General features: G+C 31.5%; 1 protein-coding gene across 7 annotated transcripts in view; it reads left to right on the plus strand.

Annotated features, from left to right (window-relative positions):
* Positions 1-19356, plus strand: part of LOC140670894 (pleckstrin homology domain-containing family G member 5) — a 138119-nt gene that overhangs the window by 93426 nt on the left and 25337 nt on the right. For all 7 annotated transcript variants that reach the window (XM_072901744.1, XM_072901745.1, XM_072901741.1 and 4 more), the window contains 2 exons: positions 9807-10052; positions 18427-18536. In XM_072901744.1, coding sequence (XP_072757845.1) covers positions 9807-10052; positions 18427-18536 — 356 coding nt within the window. The remainder of the gene's footprint in view (positions 1-9806; positions 10053-18426; positions 18537-19356) is intronic.

The raw sequence follows: 19356 nt of genomic DNA on the forward strand, positions 1-19356 counted from the left end.
TGACGGCAATTAATTAGTTTGATTATTACTGTAATAATTATAATAATATAATAGCGCAATAATATTATATCAATTTTATATAATTATTTAGGTACTATTAAGGCAAATATAATTGAAAACTTGCAATGCAATTAGATATCATTAAATAGCAGAGAAATATTGGCAGGTGGGTGGTTTTTTTTTTTTTTTTTTTTGTCAAAATAATAAAAAGAAAATTGAAAATTATTTTCTGCCCTTATGCAACAAACACGGATGACTTTCTGTAGCAGGTGATTGGCCTTTTCACTAAAGTATAAAAAGCTGTAAGCTAACAGAAATCAGACTTTTTCCACGTTTGCCGGTGAACAAACGGCCGCGCTTACGGAGTGTTTAAGCGGCAATAAAACTCGCGAGTAATTGAAAGCTATACAATTAGTTTGCTCCAACTGGCAAAACGTTTCTCTCTCGTTCGGAAAATCGAAAGTTCTTGTAATGCCCGTCGATGTTTATGGCGCAATAAAATCGTTGGCGTATTCAAGCCGATTAGAATCAATTCGTCTGACCATCACGCATCGTTACTACCTCGATTCGATATATTATCATATCGATTGATAATCCCTGAGATGTTTAATGGCTCGTACACGAATCCATTCCTACTATCATTTCGACGCGTACATATGTGCCCGATAATTCATTAAACCGCAATTCTCTCATGTTATCCGCTACATTTACATAATTTTCGTTTCCAAGTGTCAGTCGATCATATAATAATAATAATGCCATTTCGCATTTAATGCTGCAATTCGCCATTTTATTAGCAATAGCTTTTTATAATGTTTACATTCCAGTTGCTCTACAGTACAGTATTTTATTCAATTTAATTTTCATTTTTCATAATATTGTGCAATATTTTTGCACATGCGATTATAATCGTAAATAAGCTGTAAGTGCTCTATTTCAGAATTCGATTAATTCCTATTTATGAGCAGGAGCATAATTCCGTCTACGATGGTGCTTAAGTGCCTTATACGTATATAACGATCTTGTGTCATGCACCAGAGCAAAGCAAGAGTCGCAAAAAGCTTGAAGCGAAAATGGAACCAATGAAAAGCGAGAGAAAACGATATACGGAAAGATAGTCTCATAAATGAGAGAAGGAGGAAACGGAAGGACGACAGTAACAGACGAACTGCCATTAATGGTTAATTGCGAATGGGTTTAAACGACCGAACAAACTTTACTGAGAGAGGTGGGGCGATTATTACCGGACACCCTGTATATATATATATATATATATATATATATATATATATATATATATATATATATATATAATATATATTGTATAGGAGTAGAGGGAGAGAGAAAGAAATATAATACTTAACTTACTTTAACCTCTTTACCAAATGACTATCTTCCGATGGGTTTAGACAAATAAGTGAATCATCGTATTCAGTAGCTCCAAAATTATTTTAAAATATGTATAACTTGTTAAACACACGTTTCTAAGGCAAAAGTCAAACTATTTTACTCATCGCTCTTTTACAATTCAAACAGAATCGTTGCCTGCAAAGAATGTTGATATTGTTTTGAAGACAGGAAAATCTTGGTATCATTTTGGAATAGAGGGAAGAGGGAGGAGGCTGTAACCAATAATAAATTATTTTACACATTACATAGAAACGCTTTTTTTTTTTTTTTTTTTTTTTTTATCAATCGTGGTTCATTGGAGCAAATAAATAACGAAACTTTTAACTCGATACAGACGTTACTCTTGAAAAGAATTTTAATTTGAAGCGTAGTTGTGCTAAGATATCTCATCTTAAAGTTCAAAAAGTTACATCGACTTCTTAATAGCATTCTGACTCTACTGAACACTCTAGATGTAAATTTGAAATACCTCTTCCATAGTAATTATGAAACATTTTTTACAAGTTTTACCAAAAGTAGATCTGTTTTATCGTATAATTATACAATTAATGATATTGCCCTCTCGAATGTTGATCTGGTTCGTGACCTTTACGTTATGTATAGGTCCAACCTATCTTTTAATTCCCATATTCACAGGATCGTAAACTGTGTCTATAAAAAATTGGGTTTTATTTTTCGGTCATGTAAATACTTAAAAAATGCATCTACTTTAAAATTTTTATGCCATTCACTTGTTAGATCTCAGTTGTCTGGGCTCCCTACCCTAGTTAAATCATGTATTGTTGATTGAAAGAGTACAACATCGTTTTCTTCGCAGAGTTAGTTTTTACTTGGGGATGCCTAGGCAGCTTTCGGATCATGATTCGAATTATGTATCCATATTGAACAACCTTTAATATAATTACGCTTGCTAAAGGGAGATATATGCATAATATGTTATTTCTCTTTAAACTAATAAATGGATTCACAGTCTCCCCGGAATTACTCGAGAGAATAAATATTCATATTCCAGCCAGATCTATCAGATCTAGTAGGATCTTCCTTGAGGTGTACCATCGTACGTCATATACGATCATATTCCATCTCTAAACCGTCTAAATAAACTATCCAACAATACAGACTTCTTTAGCCCATGCTTAAACTCATTCAAACAATCTCTTCTTAAGCTACTATCCTAATTGTTTATTTTCTTTTCTTTATGTCTTTATTCTTTTTTCTTTTGTTTATATTTTTACTTTTTGTTCTGGCTTTGATGAGTATTACATACTATCGTACCAAAGGGACTTGCTTCCCGTTTAAGAAATAAAAAGAAATTTCTCTCGGACAATTTTAATCTGACCAACGTTTTACAAAATCTAGAAACACGATGTATCTACTTGCGCGTATATAATCGGCGATTATCAATAATTCAAGTTCGCCGATCTAATCTCTGAGATCGCCGATGCCATTCATAACTGAATTTATGTGAGCGCGAAATCTCGTCGTTCTCGTCTCACCCGATCCAATTAGTCGTCGCCGCCGGCCTCATTTGCTCTACTTTAATTACGACCTTCGTTCCAAACCTGACGACTCTATACTGATAGAACATGACTGTCGGCAAATTTCTAGTAGCCGAAACTTCTTCCGATCTTTCAACTAACGCTACTCTTTGTTAAATTTACTTCTTTAATCGAGTGACATATTTATCTCTCTCTTCTTTAAATTAGAAAATTTAAGTAATATAGAAGAGTTAAAGGAATCCGAGATAAAAAATCAAAGGTAAAAAAAAGAAACGAATGGTACTACCAGCAATTTTAAATCAGAAAATTAGTTTTTCAATCTAGAGGGTAAATGATGAACTTTAGCAAAAATTTATTACGCATTTTTTCCGATATTTAATAAAGTTACTTTTTTACCTCTGAATAATTTTATTCTATTACATTTAAAGATAAAATGTGTTAAACTCTTGCTAAATATTCAGAGATAACGAAAAATTTTAATTTTTCTTTTTTTTTCTTTATAATTGTACACGAATTTCTATCATTATTCAGACACAAAACGCATGTAATTATACTCTACGAGAGAATTATAATACAAACATTTATATAATTATAAAAGTATTGATAATAATATAATATTTAAAGAACATTATATTAACGTTTAATGTTTATTTCTCATTTATCTCTCATTCGTAACGCGCTCTTGCGTCAAATTTATCACATAAGGTATATTGAATTACTTGTTATAAAAATGACGAAACTAATCTCGATTTCGTAGGTTTTTTCGTATACCAAGTTGAAGATTCGATTTAACGTCTTTCATGTTTATAGACGGGGGATCAACGAAAATTGCGTTGCCTATTCATCGCCGTGACAGTTTGGGTAAATCCGCGTAATCTGCGGAACACAGTGGCCGGAAGGAGGGTGTCGAGAGATGAGCGCGACGCAAAACCTCGTAGCGTAACAAAAAAAAAAAAAAAAAAAAAAAAAAAAATACGACGTGACAAAAAGCGACCTTATCGTCGACTCTTCAAGGTGTCCCCGGCTAGCGAGATGCGCTTCGTACAGTCGCAATATTAAACTTACACGCCGCATTTAACCGCAGGGCATTCTCAACCACTCCATTAAATGCTCTACTTTCTAGGTTAACGTTCGCCGAGTTATACACTCACTTTACGACTAATATCGAGGATCATTATTGGCGATATTTCAGATATTAAGAGCTTTATGAGTCGCCCTCGCGAACGAAACTTGCGACATTTGCATTTTAACAGGCGCGTGGGAAGAAAGACTCGTGAAAAAAATATGCTATACGATGTTGATATCATGCCACTGTAATCTGAAATGGATATTTCGATATTATAAACGGTGATATTTTGGGCATACGTATATAGTTTTTTTTTTTTTTTTTTTATGTATTCCGTAAAGAGGAATTAGAAATATTCATCGCGTGTATATAAATAATAGTGTCTCGTAAAAGGCTGTAGCCGGATAAGCATACTAAAAATGCCCCCGACGAGTTTTTAAATAACATTTAGCCTGTCATGTTCTCAGTGTAAAAAAAAAAATTTTTTTCCTCAAAATTTCAGCTCCTCAACTCTATTATTTCCTGAGTTGTCGAGAGAAACGTCATTTTTAGTTTTTATTTTTCTTTTCTGTAAATATTTGAGATAATCCCGTGTCGATTTTTTTTTCTGAACATTTATTAACAGGAAAAGAAAAAAATTTCTTCATTAATCTTGAATAAAAGCTCGATTTCTAAAAAAAGATTTAAATTAACATTAACAACAAAAAGGCTCATTATCTGGAGCCGCGAGATCAAGGCGTCTTTGATTTTGGATCGCGCGCTTGATCGGACGTTTCCATATCATTTTCGTGCTTATTTAATATCAAAGTCCAATATGTAAGAGGTATTCTTTTAATCTTTTCTTCATCAATAAAGTTATGTGTTGAGTTACATTTGTGAATGTATGTGATTTTTATTTGAATAAGGTACAATTACTTATCTTTCTTATATTTTTCTCTATTTTTATTGCGCACAAATGCTTCCTCTATCTTCCTCTATTCGAAGAAATCTAAATCTGTTTAAATACGTGTATTAAAAAATTTGCAAAGTATTCTATGCACGGCGAAAACAATAGTCTTCTTTCAGTATCGAAACTCGCGCAGAAAGCTTTGTTTTACGATCTGCGAGACACGCTGCATCTCTAAAGTCTTCTCGCTATACTGATCGATAGAAACTCGCGTTCGAGTTTCTGTATAACTAATTGTCCATCGAATCGCAGTGAATCAGCGACTTGGCTTTAATGCGCGGCACAGCTGTGACCTTACACGATATTATTGTTTATGTGGCCACCAAAACTTGACGTAGATTGATTAACGGGAAGACTAATTAATGAAAATTTCGATCGTACCGACTAATGGAACAATGCCAGCTTCGATCTATGGCAAGCTATTCTCACCGTGGAATCATACACTTGTAATTGACAGGAGAATTCAAAGCGAGAATTTAGGACTTAACAAATTGATAAGACGACAGATACAACAAATGAACATGGATATTTTCTTAAATATATCTCTCATTGTTAATCAAACAATATTGTGAATAATTACGGGGAATTTGGTCAAATAAAAATATAATTTGTTATACGTTTATTATAAATGCTTAAAAATTATAAATTCTTAAGAAAAGAGGGAAATCAATACGAATCAAATGTTGCTGCGATAAAAAAGAAGTCTGTAAAGATATCAGAAGTGCCGTTATTTCACGCAGAGGAATATTTTGGTCTGGGATATTCAATTTCTCAAATTATTCTCCAAAAAAAAATACGTACTTATATATATATATATATATATATATATATATATATATATATATATATATATATATATTAAATATATATTTCTTAAAATGTACAGAAAAATATCATTGTAACGTAGAATGAAATAAAGATTGACGTGTGCCGCAGATTTACGTCAAAAATGTTACAGGACTCTCGAGGCGAAATATAAATGGAAGGAATTGATATCGGTGAGATGTAACATTATTTATGAAGAGTGATTTAATACACGTTCTACACATATACGATACTCTTTCGTAAAATAATATATTATGGTTTCTCGTGTGGAAAAATTCCGTAAGATACTATAAAATCTGAAATCGCGCGGATATATCGTTTGCCTGCGACGGCGACGGCGACGGCGACGTCTCGAACGTCACGATAAATCTATAAAATGTCAAAGAGCGCGTAAAATCGCATAGCCGTGAGAGAGGTTGTAGTATTTCTCGAAACTCACGAAAAATTGACCGGAGTGTCTCGATAAAACAAAAAATAATGCGTGAAATAGAGCGCAGAAAATACGACAAATGTAGTTAAATCGGGCACAAAAGATCGAAACGTCTCAAACATCTTGAGGTAAATAAATTACTTAGGTTGTTGATTTTTGTTATATTATTTTGCTCATGATCAATGGTTTATTCAACATGTAACAATAATAAAATATGGCGAAATAGAAGAGATTATGTTAGAGAATAATACAAGAGATATTGTTAATGTGCATGTAAATGTACATTAAAATTTATGTTTAATTTTCAAACATTTTAGACGCCTCGTTATAATCATTAAATCATATATGTAAAAGTTGCTTTGCCATGTCTCTTTTGTTTTCAAAAATCAATTTATTGATTGTAGATTTTAGCGATTTCTTTTCAAAGATTCTTTACACCAAGAATTAAAAAAATAACTAGTATCAATGGTTAGATTTGATGATATTTTAAAAAATTATTTTATTATAAATAATTGTATATTTTATATTTATTTTATATTCATCCTTCGCTGCTCTTCATATTCATATGGTTTATGAAAAATTTTTTACTAGATTTTAATTTTATTTTTTTATAAAGAAAAAGTCCTTAAGCCACGCGGAAAAAGCAATACGAGACAACTTATTTGTATGCATGAACATGTTTCGGAGATACAACATATTACATATCCTGCAAATGCGATATCCTTGAGAGGGAGTAAGGGAAAGAAGCATAAGAAGTATAAGAAGCTAGGCGAGAAAGTTCTAAGAGCTGAGCTAAAAAAAAAAAAAAGAAAAAAAAAAACAGTTTCAATATTTTCCAATATGATCGAAGCGGTGCATTACTGGAGTCCTCTTTGACAGAAACGATTTTCATCTCGCGCCATTTTATATTCTGTTCGTCATCGCGATGACACGATGATGATTTTACGAATTATCTTTACGAAGCGAGGGTGGAATAAAATCGAACGATCAAAGACAGACACGGATCGATTAGTGGCGCGAATTTATCGATGAGTAAACAACGCGGCGGAAGTACATCAAAGTACGTACAGACGACGAGAAAGTATCGTCGTCGTCAATACTGTTGGCCGAAGGCCGTAATTGAGTTTTCTTTTACAATTAGATTCTGCGGTCCAGCTCTTTCTTTCCCTCTCTTTCCTTTTCTTTCTGTTTCTTAGAAATAGATCGTCGTTTTTGCCCACTTTCGGGGCACCGTTGGCAGGAAATCAAGAAAGCGAGAGAGAAAGGAAGAAATTATAATATCAAGAAAATATATTCTATAATAAAAAAAAAAAAAATAAATAAATAAAGTGATTGAAACAAATTGATTAAAAAATTTTAAATTAGATTTAGCCCCGAGGAAAAGGAATGAGGGTAAAAAGGAAATATGTAAGAGAACGCGACGTTCGTGTGCGCAAATAATCTATTTAGTTTTTTCCACACATAATTCACACAACGATATTCTCGATGGATATTGAGTTATCAAGAAGCAGCTTACTTTTTTATCGTGCAAATTGTTTTGAATTATTCTTCATCAATTAAGATAATTAATCTCGAGCAACAGCAACGACGACGATAGGTATAAATATCTGATTTCATCCTGAAAGACGACTATAAAAAGAAATTGTATTATTCGCGCGCGATATAATGGAAATTGTGATTATTTTAAAAATTAGAACTTATTGTTAGAATAGGTTTGGTTAATATAATTAGAGAGTTAATATTATATTTAGAAATATATTGCGCATATTACAATTTAATCTTTTCAAAGTCTCACGCAATTATTTTTACTTTGAAAAGAAATTTTTTTTTTTTTTATTTTTGCATGACCCTAATGTTGTATTATTGAGAGATATTATTACATATCTAATGGTATTTTCATATATATATATATATATAGAAACATATTTAAGATTACTTTTATGGTCTCCTTTCACTAAACAATTATGTCAAAGTAACATGAGTTGTTTTAGGAAATTTATCATTAACTCATTTATTATTAAAGACTGTTTATGCGTGTGTGTGTGTGTGGCCTCTTAAGATGCCTCGTAAATAGCATCAAATTATTTATAAAGGTATTCTCGTAAAAGACTCGCGTGGTATTTCACACTATTTTTGGAAAGATGGTAAAAGTTGTAAAAGTTCTCGTGAAGAACCATTTGTATGATTGAAAGCATTTCGCATTATTCTTTTACGAAGTAGAGCGCGTGAATATGTGCTCTTTTATAGAGAAATTTTACTTAAAACTATTAAATAAAGGAGTTTATCTTTATGTCACTCACTGAAAAAAATTTGTTTTAAGAATGATTAATATACGCTAAAAATAACAATGAATCTATGATATTTATTTTTTGTTCAAGTTAAATATTTAAAAAAATATTACTTTTAAGACGTATGATTTTATCAATTTTATATAAATACATACATAGAAGAATTTTTCGTGTTGAAGGTTACCTAAAAATTAGAGAAAATAATAATCATACCGTACATTAAAAAATTACACATAGTACAGTTTATACATATATAATATATCTATAATTAACATAATTTTCAATTGATTTTAACTGCGCCTGCAATTTCTTCTCTTTAACATTAAATTAGACAATGACATTTAATTTCCTGTTACACAATTAATACGCACTTTCTATTTCCATAGCGTCGTACTAAAGTTAAACCAAAGTATGCAAAATGATCTAAACTTTTTTTAGTCGTCCAAATATATTTCACGTATTTCGTCGTTGATGAAAGAGAGATTCAGAGAGAGAGAGAGGAAACAAGTGAGAAAAAATCCCTTTGTAGCGGGAGTAAGTTATTGTAAAGAGAAAAAGAGGCATAACAAGTAAATCGCGATAACGAACGGCCTCGTCGACATACTGGGAGAGATCGATTCCGCGCATAAATCGATTGTCCGGTGACCCGCTTCGTCAAGGTTTTACCCGGGATTTATCTGCCAGGAAGTTGGCCTCTCGTGTTTTCGCGCCGCTCCGCGAGTTTGTTAATATCGCATCAGCCATTCCACCGATGTATCACATTCTTACAGAAAGCTTCTCTCAGATAATTACACGCGCATCTCGCGCATACCGATATGCATTTGATTGCGGCCACAAATTTACTTTATCATAGACCGTGTCTGCGCGCCTTTCGCCTATACAGATCACATTATCCTGAACGAGTAATTGAGAAGATAATAAAGCGAGAGAGAAATGTGACATTAATGTGTAAGATTGTTTGTATCTTTGTGCAGTGATGAAAAAGAATTTTATACGAGTTGACGGTTCTGTCTATTAAAAAAACATTATTTTTAACGATTATGTCGAATGACGTAATTTTGAAGAGAGAGAAAAATGTTTGTCTTCCTCTTTATCTTTTTAACTAAATTTCAGTATAACTTTTTTTGTTCGTATCAGCGGAATATCTTGATTTCGCTAATTAGACAAGTATGTCCCAAGAAAAACATCCGTGGATCTTTGTAGAAATATGAAAAGGGATTTGAATATTAGTTCTTTAGAATCAGATATAAAATCATAGTACACTTTTTATTTAATTAGAGAAAGAAAGTTCCTTCTTAATATACTTCTTTTTTACGAAGCAAACAATTCTTTATTGTTACAGGTGCGCTCAAGATCGCTAACCCAGCTGGATGCTCTCAGCAACAGCATGTTAGATACGGGAGAACATCTGGAGGCTGACTCCGCACAGCAGCAACCTCATCAACTGCATCATCATCAGCAACAACACCATCAGCTGCAACACCACCCCCTCAGCATCGAGTGCAATCGGATTCGATTTCTCGCCCCGGGCACAGCACCAGTCGAGAGTATACCCAATCGTACAAGACACAAACTCTCGCGTTCTCAGGTAAAGTCTAAATTTTTCCATCATTACAAGTTCTCCCATCGATACAAGCGCTTTCTCGGCGTAGATAAAAGTATACGATAATAATCGATGTAATTTTACTTTTAATAATTTTGCCACAAGATATTAGACGATTCTTTTTTCCCTACCTTTTTTTTTTCTTCTCTTAAGAGGATCCAAAATTACCGACAAAATATGAATTGGAGATTTTGAAAATTTCTTTTTTGGCTACACAGGGATTGATAAATCCTTCTCTACAATTAAAGTACTTATAAAAGCAACACGCGGGGCTAATAATTTCATATAAAAATGACAAAAAATTAAAAGATGACACAGTTACGTCGCAACAATATTTATTTAACATAAAAAGTTCTACGGTATGTTCGTGCAAGAGATATAGCGTCCGCGTTTGGAATAACATAATAGAATATTAGTAAGCTTTTGGAAATGACTTTAGAAGTCTAGTAAAAAAGGTTTTCAAAATCTGTCAAAAATTACTCTCGCGCGTCTGTAAGTGGCCGAGATTGAAACACAAACTTACGTCAGACGTGATTTATAAAAGTTCACAAATATTCCTTCGTGCAAGTCCTAGCAGAAATCTATCTTATTTTGTGTGTATAAATTGCAAAACTTTTATATTAAGCAAATATATTGTCATGTTAGCTGTTAAATTTTGATCGATAATAATATAGAACAGTTTTTGGATCCCCTTAAAACTTATTTTTTTAATTTTCGTGCAGTGGAAGTTTAATCATTTGTAGCACGCGACACATATATTGTATCCCTCATTATACTCTCTCTCGTATTTATATCTCTTGGTGCGTACTATCACCAGCATATTATATTCTATTGAAAGGAAGAAGCTTTAATTTCATTCTCGTTGCATCGAGTTTGAAATGAGATTTTCCACTGGAATATATATATATATATATTACAATTTCACACGAATGTCTGAAGTTATATTATCAAGTATCTTTCTCTATTTCTTTCTCTTTCTCTCTCTCTTAGTAATTAACTTTCTTTCTAAAATACGTTAATTTGTTAGATTTTGTGTGTGTGTGTGTGTGTTTCAAGTTATTTAGAAAATTAGAACGTGTCTCATCTTTTAGAATACTTGAAATTTTGATGTGTTTTATTTTTTAATCTTTAGTAATATTTTTAGTCATAATAATTACTAAATCTCAAATTTTAATTTTAATAATCGTAATTTAATTATATATTTATTAAAAAAAAAAAAAAAAAAAAAAAAAAAAAGAGAGAGAAAAAAGGAAAATAACATCCAAGATTTACATTGCGTGTAATGTGAAATATTTGTTTGAGAAAGAAAAAAAGAAAGAGAGGAAGAGTTGATGATGCATACATTCGGCATAGAAACAAAAGGATCGCATGTTACGAAAAGTTTGATATAACGAGGGAGGGAATTTCTCCTCTTTATTCGCAGGATTCCGCTTTATTCCAACGCGACGAGCGGCCGAGAATAAAATAAAACGCGACGTGAAACTCTTTGTGTTGCCTTCATCCGAGCTAACACAATCTCTAAAGGAAATATAAATGTCCCCGCGTCTTTCATATGCCTCCTGCGAGACCGACCATTGATTTATCTTTCGCTACTCGAGTGTCAAACCGATCGTAAGAAATACGCGATAAACGTCTAGGAATATCAAATTTACGGGAAAATATTTTCGTTATTTATATTCCGATAATATGTATGTTGGCAATGTTTCCATTTCCAGTGTCGATAAATTTCGATCATGATAATCGTGAACAACGCGATATTTGCAAAATGGACATTTATACATCGAAATGTGTTACAACGTAAACAAATTCCAACAAATTAATAATTAGACAGAATTATTATATTACCTTTTTTTTATTTCTTTGCTATTTCTTACGATGCCATTTTGCCAAGACAAAGTTTCTCTGAAATCGTAAGATTCGACGAGCTGAAAGGGGAAGCTCTTCTCTACCAGTGAAATAGCATCGATACGGCAGGAAAATCCGACCTCCTTTGTGCTATTGAAATACTTTGGGTTGCCTGGAAATTTTGCGATCTCTACGAAGCGGCCCGGACATTATCCCGAACTGTGATTCCATATCCTAAATGGAAATTCTATGTCATTCGTTGAATTCGTAATGAAGCCGTAGTCGCCGTAGAACGGCGTGACGCGATATAGTAATCTGCAATTAATGATCTTTTAATGAACCATCAATATTTATGTATTTAAAGGTATATTCAAATAATGTAAATATAGGCAAACATATAGCTAATAATAAAGGCAAATTAAAGAATTAAGCAGACAGAGAAAAGATAAGGCCAGTGTAAAATATGCGCAATTATTTTGCGCCCCGTGTCGGAAATTAATTTCTTTCTTAGCTGGACGATAAAAGAAAGGTGTAGAAAACATTTACCGTAATTTTTAGGGATTTATAGAGATCGTATCTATGTCGCGAATCAGCGACATAGATTTATTCCTCTCGGGAAAACCTATTATAGAGATTAACATATTTCTTTTTTTCGTTTATTATCAAGTAAAGCTCGATAAATAAGTAGACGGTAGACGATACAAATGAGAATGTTAGCGTGTCTTTATCTTATCAACGATATTTTTAAGAAATCCCTTGAATAATATCATTTTTTTATTTTTTTTTATTTCTTGAATAATATCATTTCTTTTTTATTTTTGGAATATTATATACTTTGTTGTACATATATCATCATATACGTCACATGTATGATAAATAACATATTATTGAAAATTTAATATGCAAGATATCTTTGAAAAAGGCAATCCTTTTAAGGCAGATAAAAAAACGTAAATAGCATTCTATAAATATACTATGGAATGTTTATGAAATTATATATTTATTTAATGAAATGAATATTCAATATTTCTTTTAAAATATTTTGTTATAAAAAACGATTGTTACATATATATGTGTAAACCAAATTTTTTGTTATATTTTAAAATAATAATTTTATAAACATTGCTCTTTTCGAGTGTAAAATTTATATATTTGGCTCAATACTATATTGCATAAATTCCAAGATTAATAAATATATGAAGTTTACGCTTTTCCGTGGTGGTTGCAAGTCGAATTATAAGACACTATAGTACTCGTTAACAAGACAAGAGATAATCAGACTAACTTTAATTGCAATTGGGAATTGTTCCGCATCGTTGATATTGCTGGTTTCTGACGTTTTATTACATCAGCTGGCCTGTTGTTGTCATTTTCTTGTGACATGTTCTACCCTACGTATACGCGACATAAATGTCACCGAGTAATTCTGTAAAATTAATTTGTCAATTAGCATAATCTCACGGCCATGCGCGCGACAATCACGCGACGGCAATGAAATTACATTCAAAACAAAGGAACAAAGCTTTTATCCAATGCTGCGTTCTATAATCATTTGCGTCATCGTGAAATTTTAACTGCCATTTTATTTCACCCTTTCGTGTGTCCATCTTATCTCTTTCCTCCTCTATAAGTAATACAGTCTTCTAGAACGATGCAAGAAACGCTTTATCTCGTTGAAGTGTTAATTAATTTGCGCTGGGGTAATATTTTAAACTCTCTTTCTCTTTCTCCCTCTCTCTCTCTCTTTCTCTCTCTCTCTCTCTCTCTCTCTCTTTCTCTCTCTCTCTCTCTCTCTCTCTTTCTCTCTCTCTCTCTCTCTTTCTCTTTCATCATGTAGATGCGAGAGCGCGTCTGTTAATTATATAAATTATAAATATTTAACATCAAATTGATATAAACAAAGCTTAATCTCGGTATTATACTGCGCGAGCAGCCGACAATAATGAAAACCGACAGCAAATTAAAAATGCATAAAGAACACGATGAAATTTGGATCTAGTATAAATTTAATATTAATAATGGTTTACGAACGGTACTATATTGATCCATTGATATCTATGTAGTTGCTAATAATTATTGCGGAGAATGTCGAACACAATCTATAATTATCCACTATATTTTTGATTTCATTTGGATAACGAAATTACAATTTCGAGAATATATACGAAAATAGAGATATATGTATATCGCATATAATTCTCATACTTATACATAATATAATAATAAAATAGATTGTATCAGATTTAATGTGAATATTATAATAGTAATATGACACATGCAAAAAGCGAATTCTCATTAATAATAATTCCTAATTCTATTTTTATTAATATTTATTGATTAAAAATCGTGCGAGAGTTATTAAAATACATAACAGAATCTTTTATAACTTACTATTACTTTATTTTTATCCTGGGCGATTTGTCACGGGCGTGGATTTATAATTTAAGAAGGAAGTTATCTCATATTATCTATTATATTACGCTATCAATCTAATTATAATATAAATAATTCGTAAAGAGAGGTACATGTAAATTAAATTATATAACAAAGCAGTAGACGGTTAATTTATACGAAAACCTTAAAGCTGGCCACGAGCACTTTGCGTTACAAAATTACCCGGATTTATCGCACTCACGCCGTCAAGGTCACAACTTAATGGGCATAAAAATTTCAGCGAATTGCAAGAGAGTGCGAAATTACTGCAATTTTCCACAAGTGGTGGACGGAGGGCCAAAAATGTAATAGCTCGCAAGAGGGCTTTTTTAAAGCTCCGTCGAATAAAGTCGACGGCGACAGTTCTCTCTGTATCATTGTCGGTTTCGACAAACACGCGCGAAATAAGATTTAGTTAATAGATTAGATTGCGGCAACGACCGAACGAGAGCTTTTAACGATACGAACGAGTGGTAATTTGCAAAGTACACTCCGAGTTTTATCGGTATCCCCCAGGTGGTTTCAACATTCTCATGAAGCTTTCGAGAGAATTATGGAAGCCTCCTCATAAAAATTATTCATTTACATCACCTTTACGTACGACTCTATATTTAACAATATGGGATATAATGAATTGGATTTGAAAATTTTCATTAACGAGAAATGAAAATTTTTGCATAGAAACGTACCAACTTGCAAGTCAGTGAATTGTCAAAATATTCGTCAAGTAGATCAAGTCCTTTCTTTTTTTAAGTAATCTATTTTTTTTACGCAAATTATACCCTTTATCATATACACTCTCTTTATTTTATAATAAAAATTTAAAGATTCATTCTTCAGATTTATCATCGCGCTTAATTTTGTTTAGATAAAGATTGTATGATATAAAGAAAAAAATCCATTTTTTATCTGGAAAAAAAAACTGAAAATTGCAAATCGTTACAAAAATATATAGATACGAAAAAGTGAATGTTACGCGAGAAGCTTGCATCTATACGTGTATACTCTTTTGAAATGGAAGTGGTCGCGTAGGCGTTGATTTGGACTACTTGCATATACGCCTACGCGTACCGTCTATGACGTAAAAAGGGCGATTACTACAATAAAATACATCTAATCAATTATTATCAAATATGAAACCATAAACTAAACACGAAAAATTTAATCGCTGATTTTCGATATTCTAAATCTTAATTTCCAAAAAATATATTTATAATGTAATTGTATCGACAGTAATGATAGACGAGTGCAAATGAAATAATTTTAATTTAATTTCTACAAATATTTGTTTTATAAATCCAAACTTAGATAAATATATAATGAATTTAAAAAATTGTGTAAAAAATAATATTAAAAATTATAATAATACATGTAAGAATAAAACAATGTAATACATAAATTTTATTATTTTGGAGGAAATATTTCTTCTTTCTTTGTTGTGAAATGGCCGAAATGTTTATATCTTCCCTCTCAAACTAGAGCTTTATTTTTTTGTAAGAAAGAAAAATTTGTGCAAAACAATTTAAATAATTTGTTTGTTTGTTTAAAGACGTTATTTACTTTTGGCCAAAGTCAAGACACATATTGCTAATTCCATTCGAGTCACGTAATAATATATGACGAAAATTGAGTTTGTCAAACTGCCCTTCTCACATAATTTGGCTTTTTCTCTTTTAACGTGTTTTATTCTTGACGAGAACAGATTGATAGTTTTCTCACGTGTAGATTATTAGATAAAAGCAAAATTTGTCGGAAACAAGTTCCTGGAAAGTAATGATAGAAATATTCGCAAGTCATTTATTTATCTATGTGATTATATATAGGAATGTATTATTAAAATTTTATGTAATTTCAGAAAGAAATGTAGAAACCAACGCAAATTATTAAGTGATTCATAAAGAAAGAAGAAAATTTTTTCATTATTTTTCATTATTTTTGATTAATTATTTATTATGTATCGCATACGTTACACGTACACAAAAAATCAAGTATTTTAACACAACCTGAATATCCTTTATCGAAAAATTGACAAGATTAATACTACATTCTTTTTTTATAAATGTGTTATGAATATAATTGTGGTATCATAATCTACACATTTGCTTCTCTAATTTATTCTCAACTATAATAAAATAATAAAATAAATCAGAAATGACAATTTAAAATGTCGGAGGCCGTGAAAAATCACTATGAGGTAAATCGTTACAAGGAATGATAAACGATAATACTACAGTCTTGCCTCTTATAGGAAGCGACGGAGGAATTTTCATTAAGCGTCTGCACGCACGTTAGTATCATTGTCACGAACTTCCCAAGTATCCTTACTTTGAGAGAGGTTGGTGAATTACATATATGTCTTTGCGAGCTGCTGCCAGCGGCTATTCCGAATTGATTTTATATAAACGTGGAATATTACAACGAATCTTTACAGATTATATTTAAAAATAATACATTTCAGTAATAGTTATGTTTTTCTGACAATTTATGTGAATTATTACATTGACGTAGAACAAACAAGATTGTTATTTTTTTCTTTAATTTTGTTTACGTTGAAGTACGTGGTATTGATACTCAAAACAGTTTATATAAATAAAGCCCACAATTTGCCACGAAATTTGAAACGAAAAACTATTTATGATTTTATACGCTTCAAATTAATGACAGAATCTAAATGTTTATTTCAACAAACAAGTTTTAATGAAATAATTTTAACATTAAAATGATAATAAATGTATCTTCGGATTGTAGGTGGAAAAAAAATAAAAAATTTTTAAATAAAAAAATACTGTATAAAGTATATATTTTTTATATAATGATATAAGAAAACAATTAAATCTATCCAATAATCTCACAATCAGTTCTAATGATGCAGTATAAACTGTCTCGGTTGTTGCATTTAGCAGGCTATCGCGAAATTATTATATTAATTATTGTTTAAATCTGCTTATTAAACTGTATTAAATTGTATTGCAAAGCGTTAATATGTGTATAATTACCAAATTTAACAACAATCTTGATTCAATCCGTTGCAATGGATATATTGTAGTACGTTGCGTGAACCGTGTGTATACTTTCTAATCCTTTGTCATGGATAAAGGAAAGTTTGTAATATAAACAAAGTGTATATACGAAGGAACAGCATATCCGTTATAAGCCCTTAAGCGTGATATGTACAACCGTTTACACGATTATATACTCAAAATTACATAGCCAAAGAAAGACTTAATAGCTTTATACCTCGTTATGTATCCCGTATTATTATGTTATAAAGTTTGCGCTTGTTGCAACTATAGTTACATCGGCCACTTTCTTTGAATCCCTCGGGGATTTTATTGCAAAATAAGAATCGATAACGAGATCGCCCTTTGGCCTCCACGTACGATGTACACAATCTTACGTGTCAATTAAACGACCGACATATTTAGGAAAAGCGAAAAATCTCTTTCGCAAAACAGTTGTTTCAGATTTATGCAAAGATTATTAGAATCTAGTTACAAACATAATCCTTGCAATTTTTGCTTAATAATTTATCTTGGTATATAAATGTCATTCGATTAATTTTCTTTTCTTTCTCTTGATTTGTTTTGTTTTGTTTTACGCTAAACAGCAAAGTGAATTAATTTGTGGTGACGACAAACAATAATATTTTTGTTATTTACGCGTTTAAAGACACAACACACCGAATGCTTCCATATGTCGCGCTTTAATATTTAATTCCACAGGCCGATTCGCTAGCCTACCAGGTGACTCGAATTTATGAGAATGTCGTTCCTGCATTATTTATGAGGGGAAAAAAATTGAGTCGAATGGGCGAACGTGGTAGTAATATTGAATCTGAGAACTACGAAGTAATCGTGATTCTTCCTCCACAAGGAAAACGTCAGCCAATTTTCCTTTTTTTAAGACGCTATATAAAGATTATACAATGTTTATACGAAACATAAATAATGATCGAACCTCCCTAGATTAATGATAAATCAAATTTTGTCGCCGAGTTAATATTTTAAGCCATAGTCTTGGATCATCTTTTTTTCTAATTTATAGAGAAATAAAACTAATCATAACTTTATTTTGATTACAGGTATCCAGTAACGAATACTTTAGCGTTAGTTTCGAGGTAGGCGACGATACCGCCGCAGCTTCCTTCGAACGCGAGGAGTTTCTGCCTGCTACGAGGGGAACTTATCTGGCGTGAGTGAAGCATTATCATACATTTAATATTTGGTCGATTCGTACGCTGATAAATTTTTTCGTTTTTCATGTCGAATAAAAATACTATGCGCACATTATTCATAGATGTGTGCGTCTGAATAATGCTACATTTGAAGACTGACTCTCCATGCGCATGACTGCTACATTACATCATACATGATTTATGAAAGTCTCTATTGCAATGAGACACGAAGAATGCATATTATCCGCATACTTTGTAACATCGTTGTTCCGTTATTTTACATGACGATTTTTGGACGAACAAAAAGTTTCAGAATGTTAGCCTCCGATATTTTTTTCATGCGTGTCGTTGCAAAATTAAAATTTCCTTTTAATGTGTATAATTATAATTGCAATATTTAATAATGATTGATAATAATTATTTTGTTTTTTTTTTTTCACTATTTTTCGATTAAATACAAGAATATATAATTTTAACTTTATTTATCTCTGTCAAAAAATGCGTAATTGATTGCATTATTCGTTAATTACACGCAAAATTTTTATCACACATACACATATAACTTTTTTTCTATTACTTTATGTAAAAACACATATTTAACCTGAATATCAGAAATTAAGTTAAAATATATCACATACTGCGTAAGCATTAGAAAATATTTTATTAAAGCAAGTACAAAAATATCTCGACATTACGTCTAATCTTTTTTAAATTCCTTCCGGAGAAAGAAGGCAATCATTTTTTTTTTCTTTTTTTCTCAATCTTTGAGATGATCCAGCAATCCATTCAATAAATGGTTAGAGAGAGAGAGAGAGAGAGAGAGAGAGAGGCAGAAGG

The sequence above is a fragment of the Anoplolepis gracilipes genome, chromosome 11, assembly GCF_047496725.1.
Source record: "Anoplolepis gracilipes chromosome 11, ASM4749672v1, whole genome shotgun sequence".
In the NCBI taxonomy this organism is placed as follows: domain Eukaryota; kingdom Metazoa; phylum Arthropoda; class Insecta; order Hymenoptera; family Formicidae; genus Anoplolepis; species Anoplolepis gracilipes.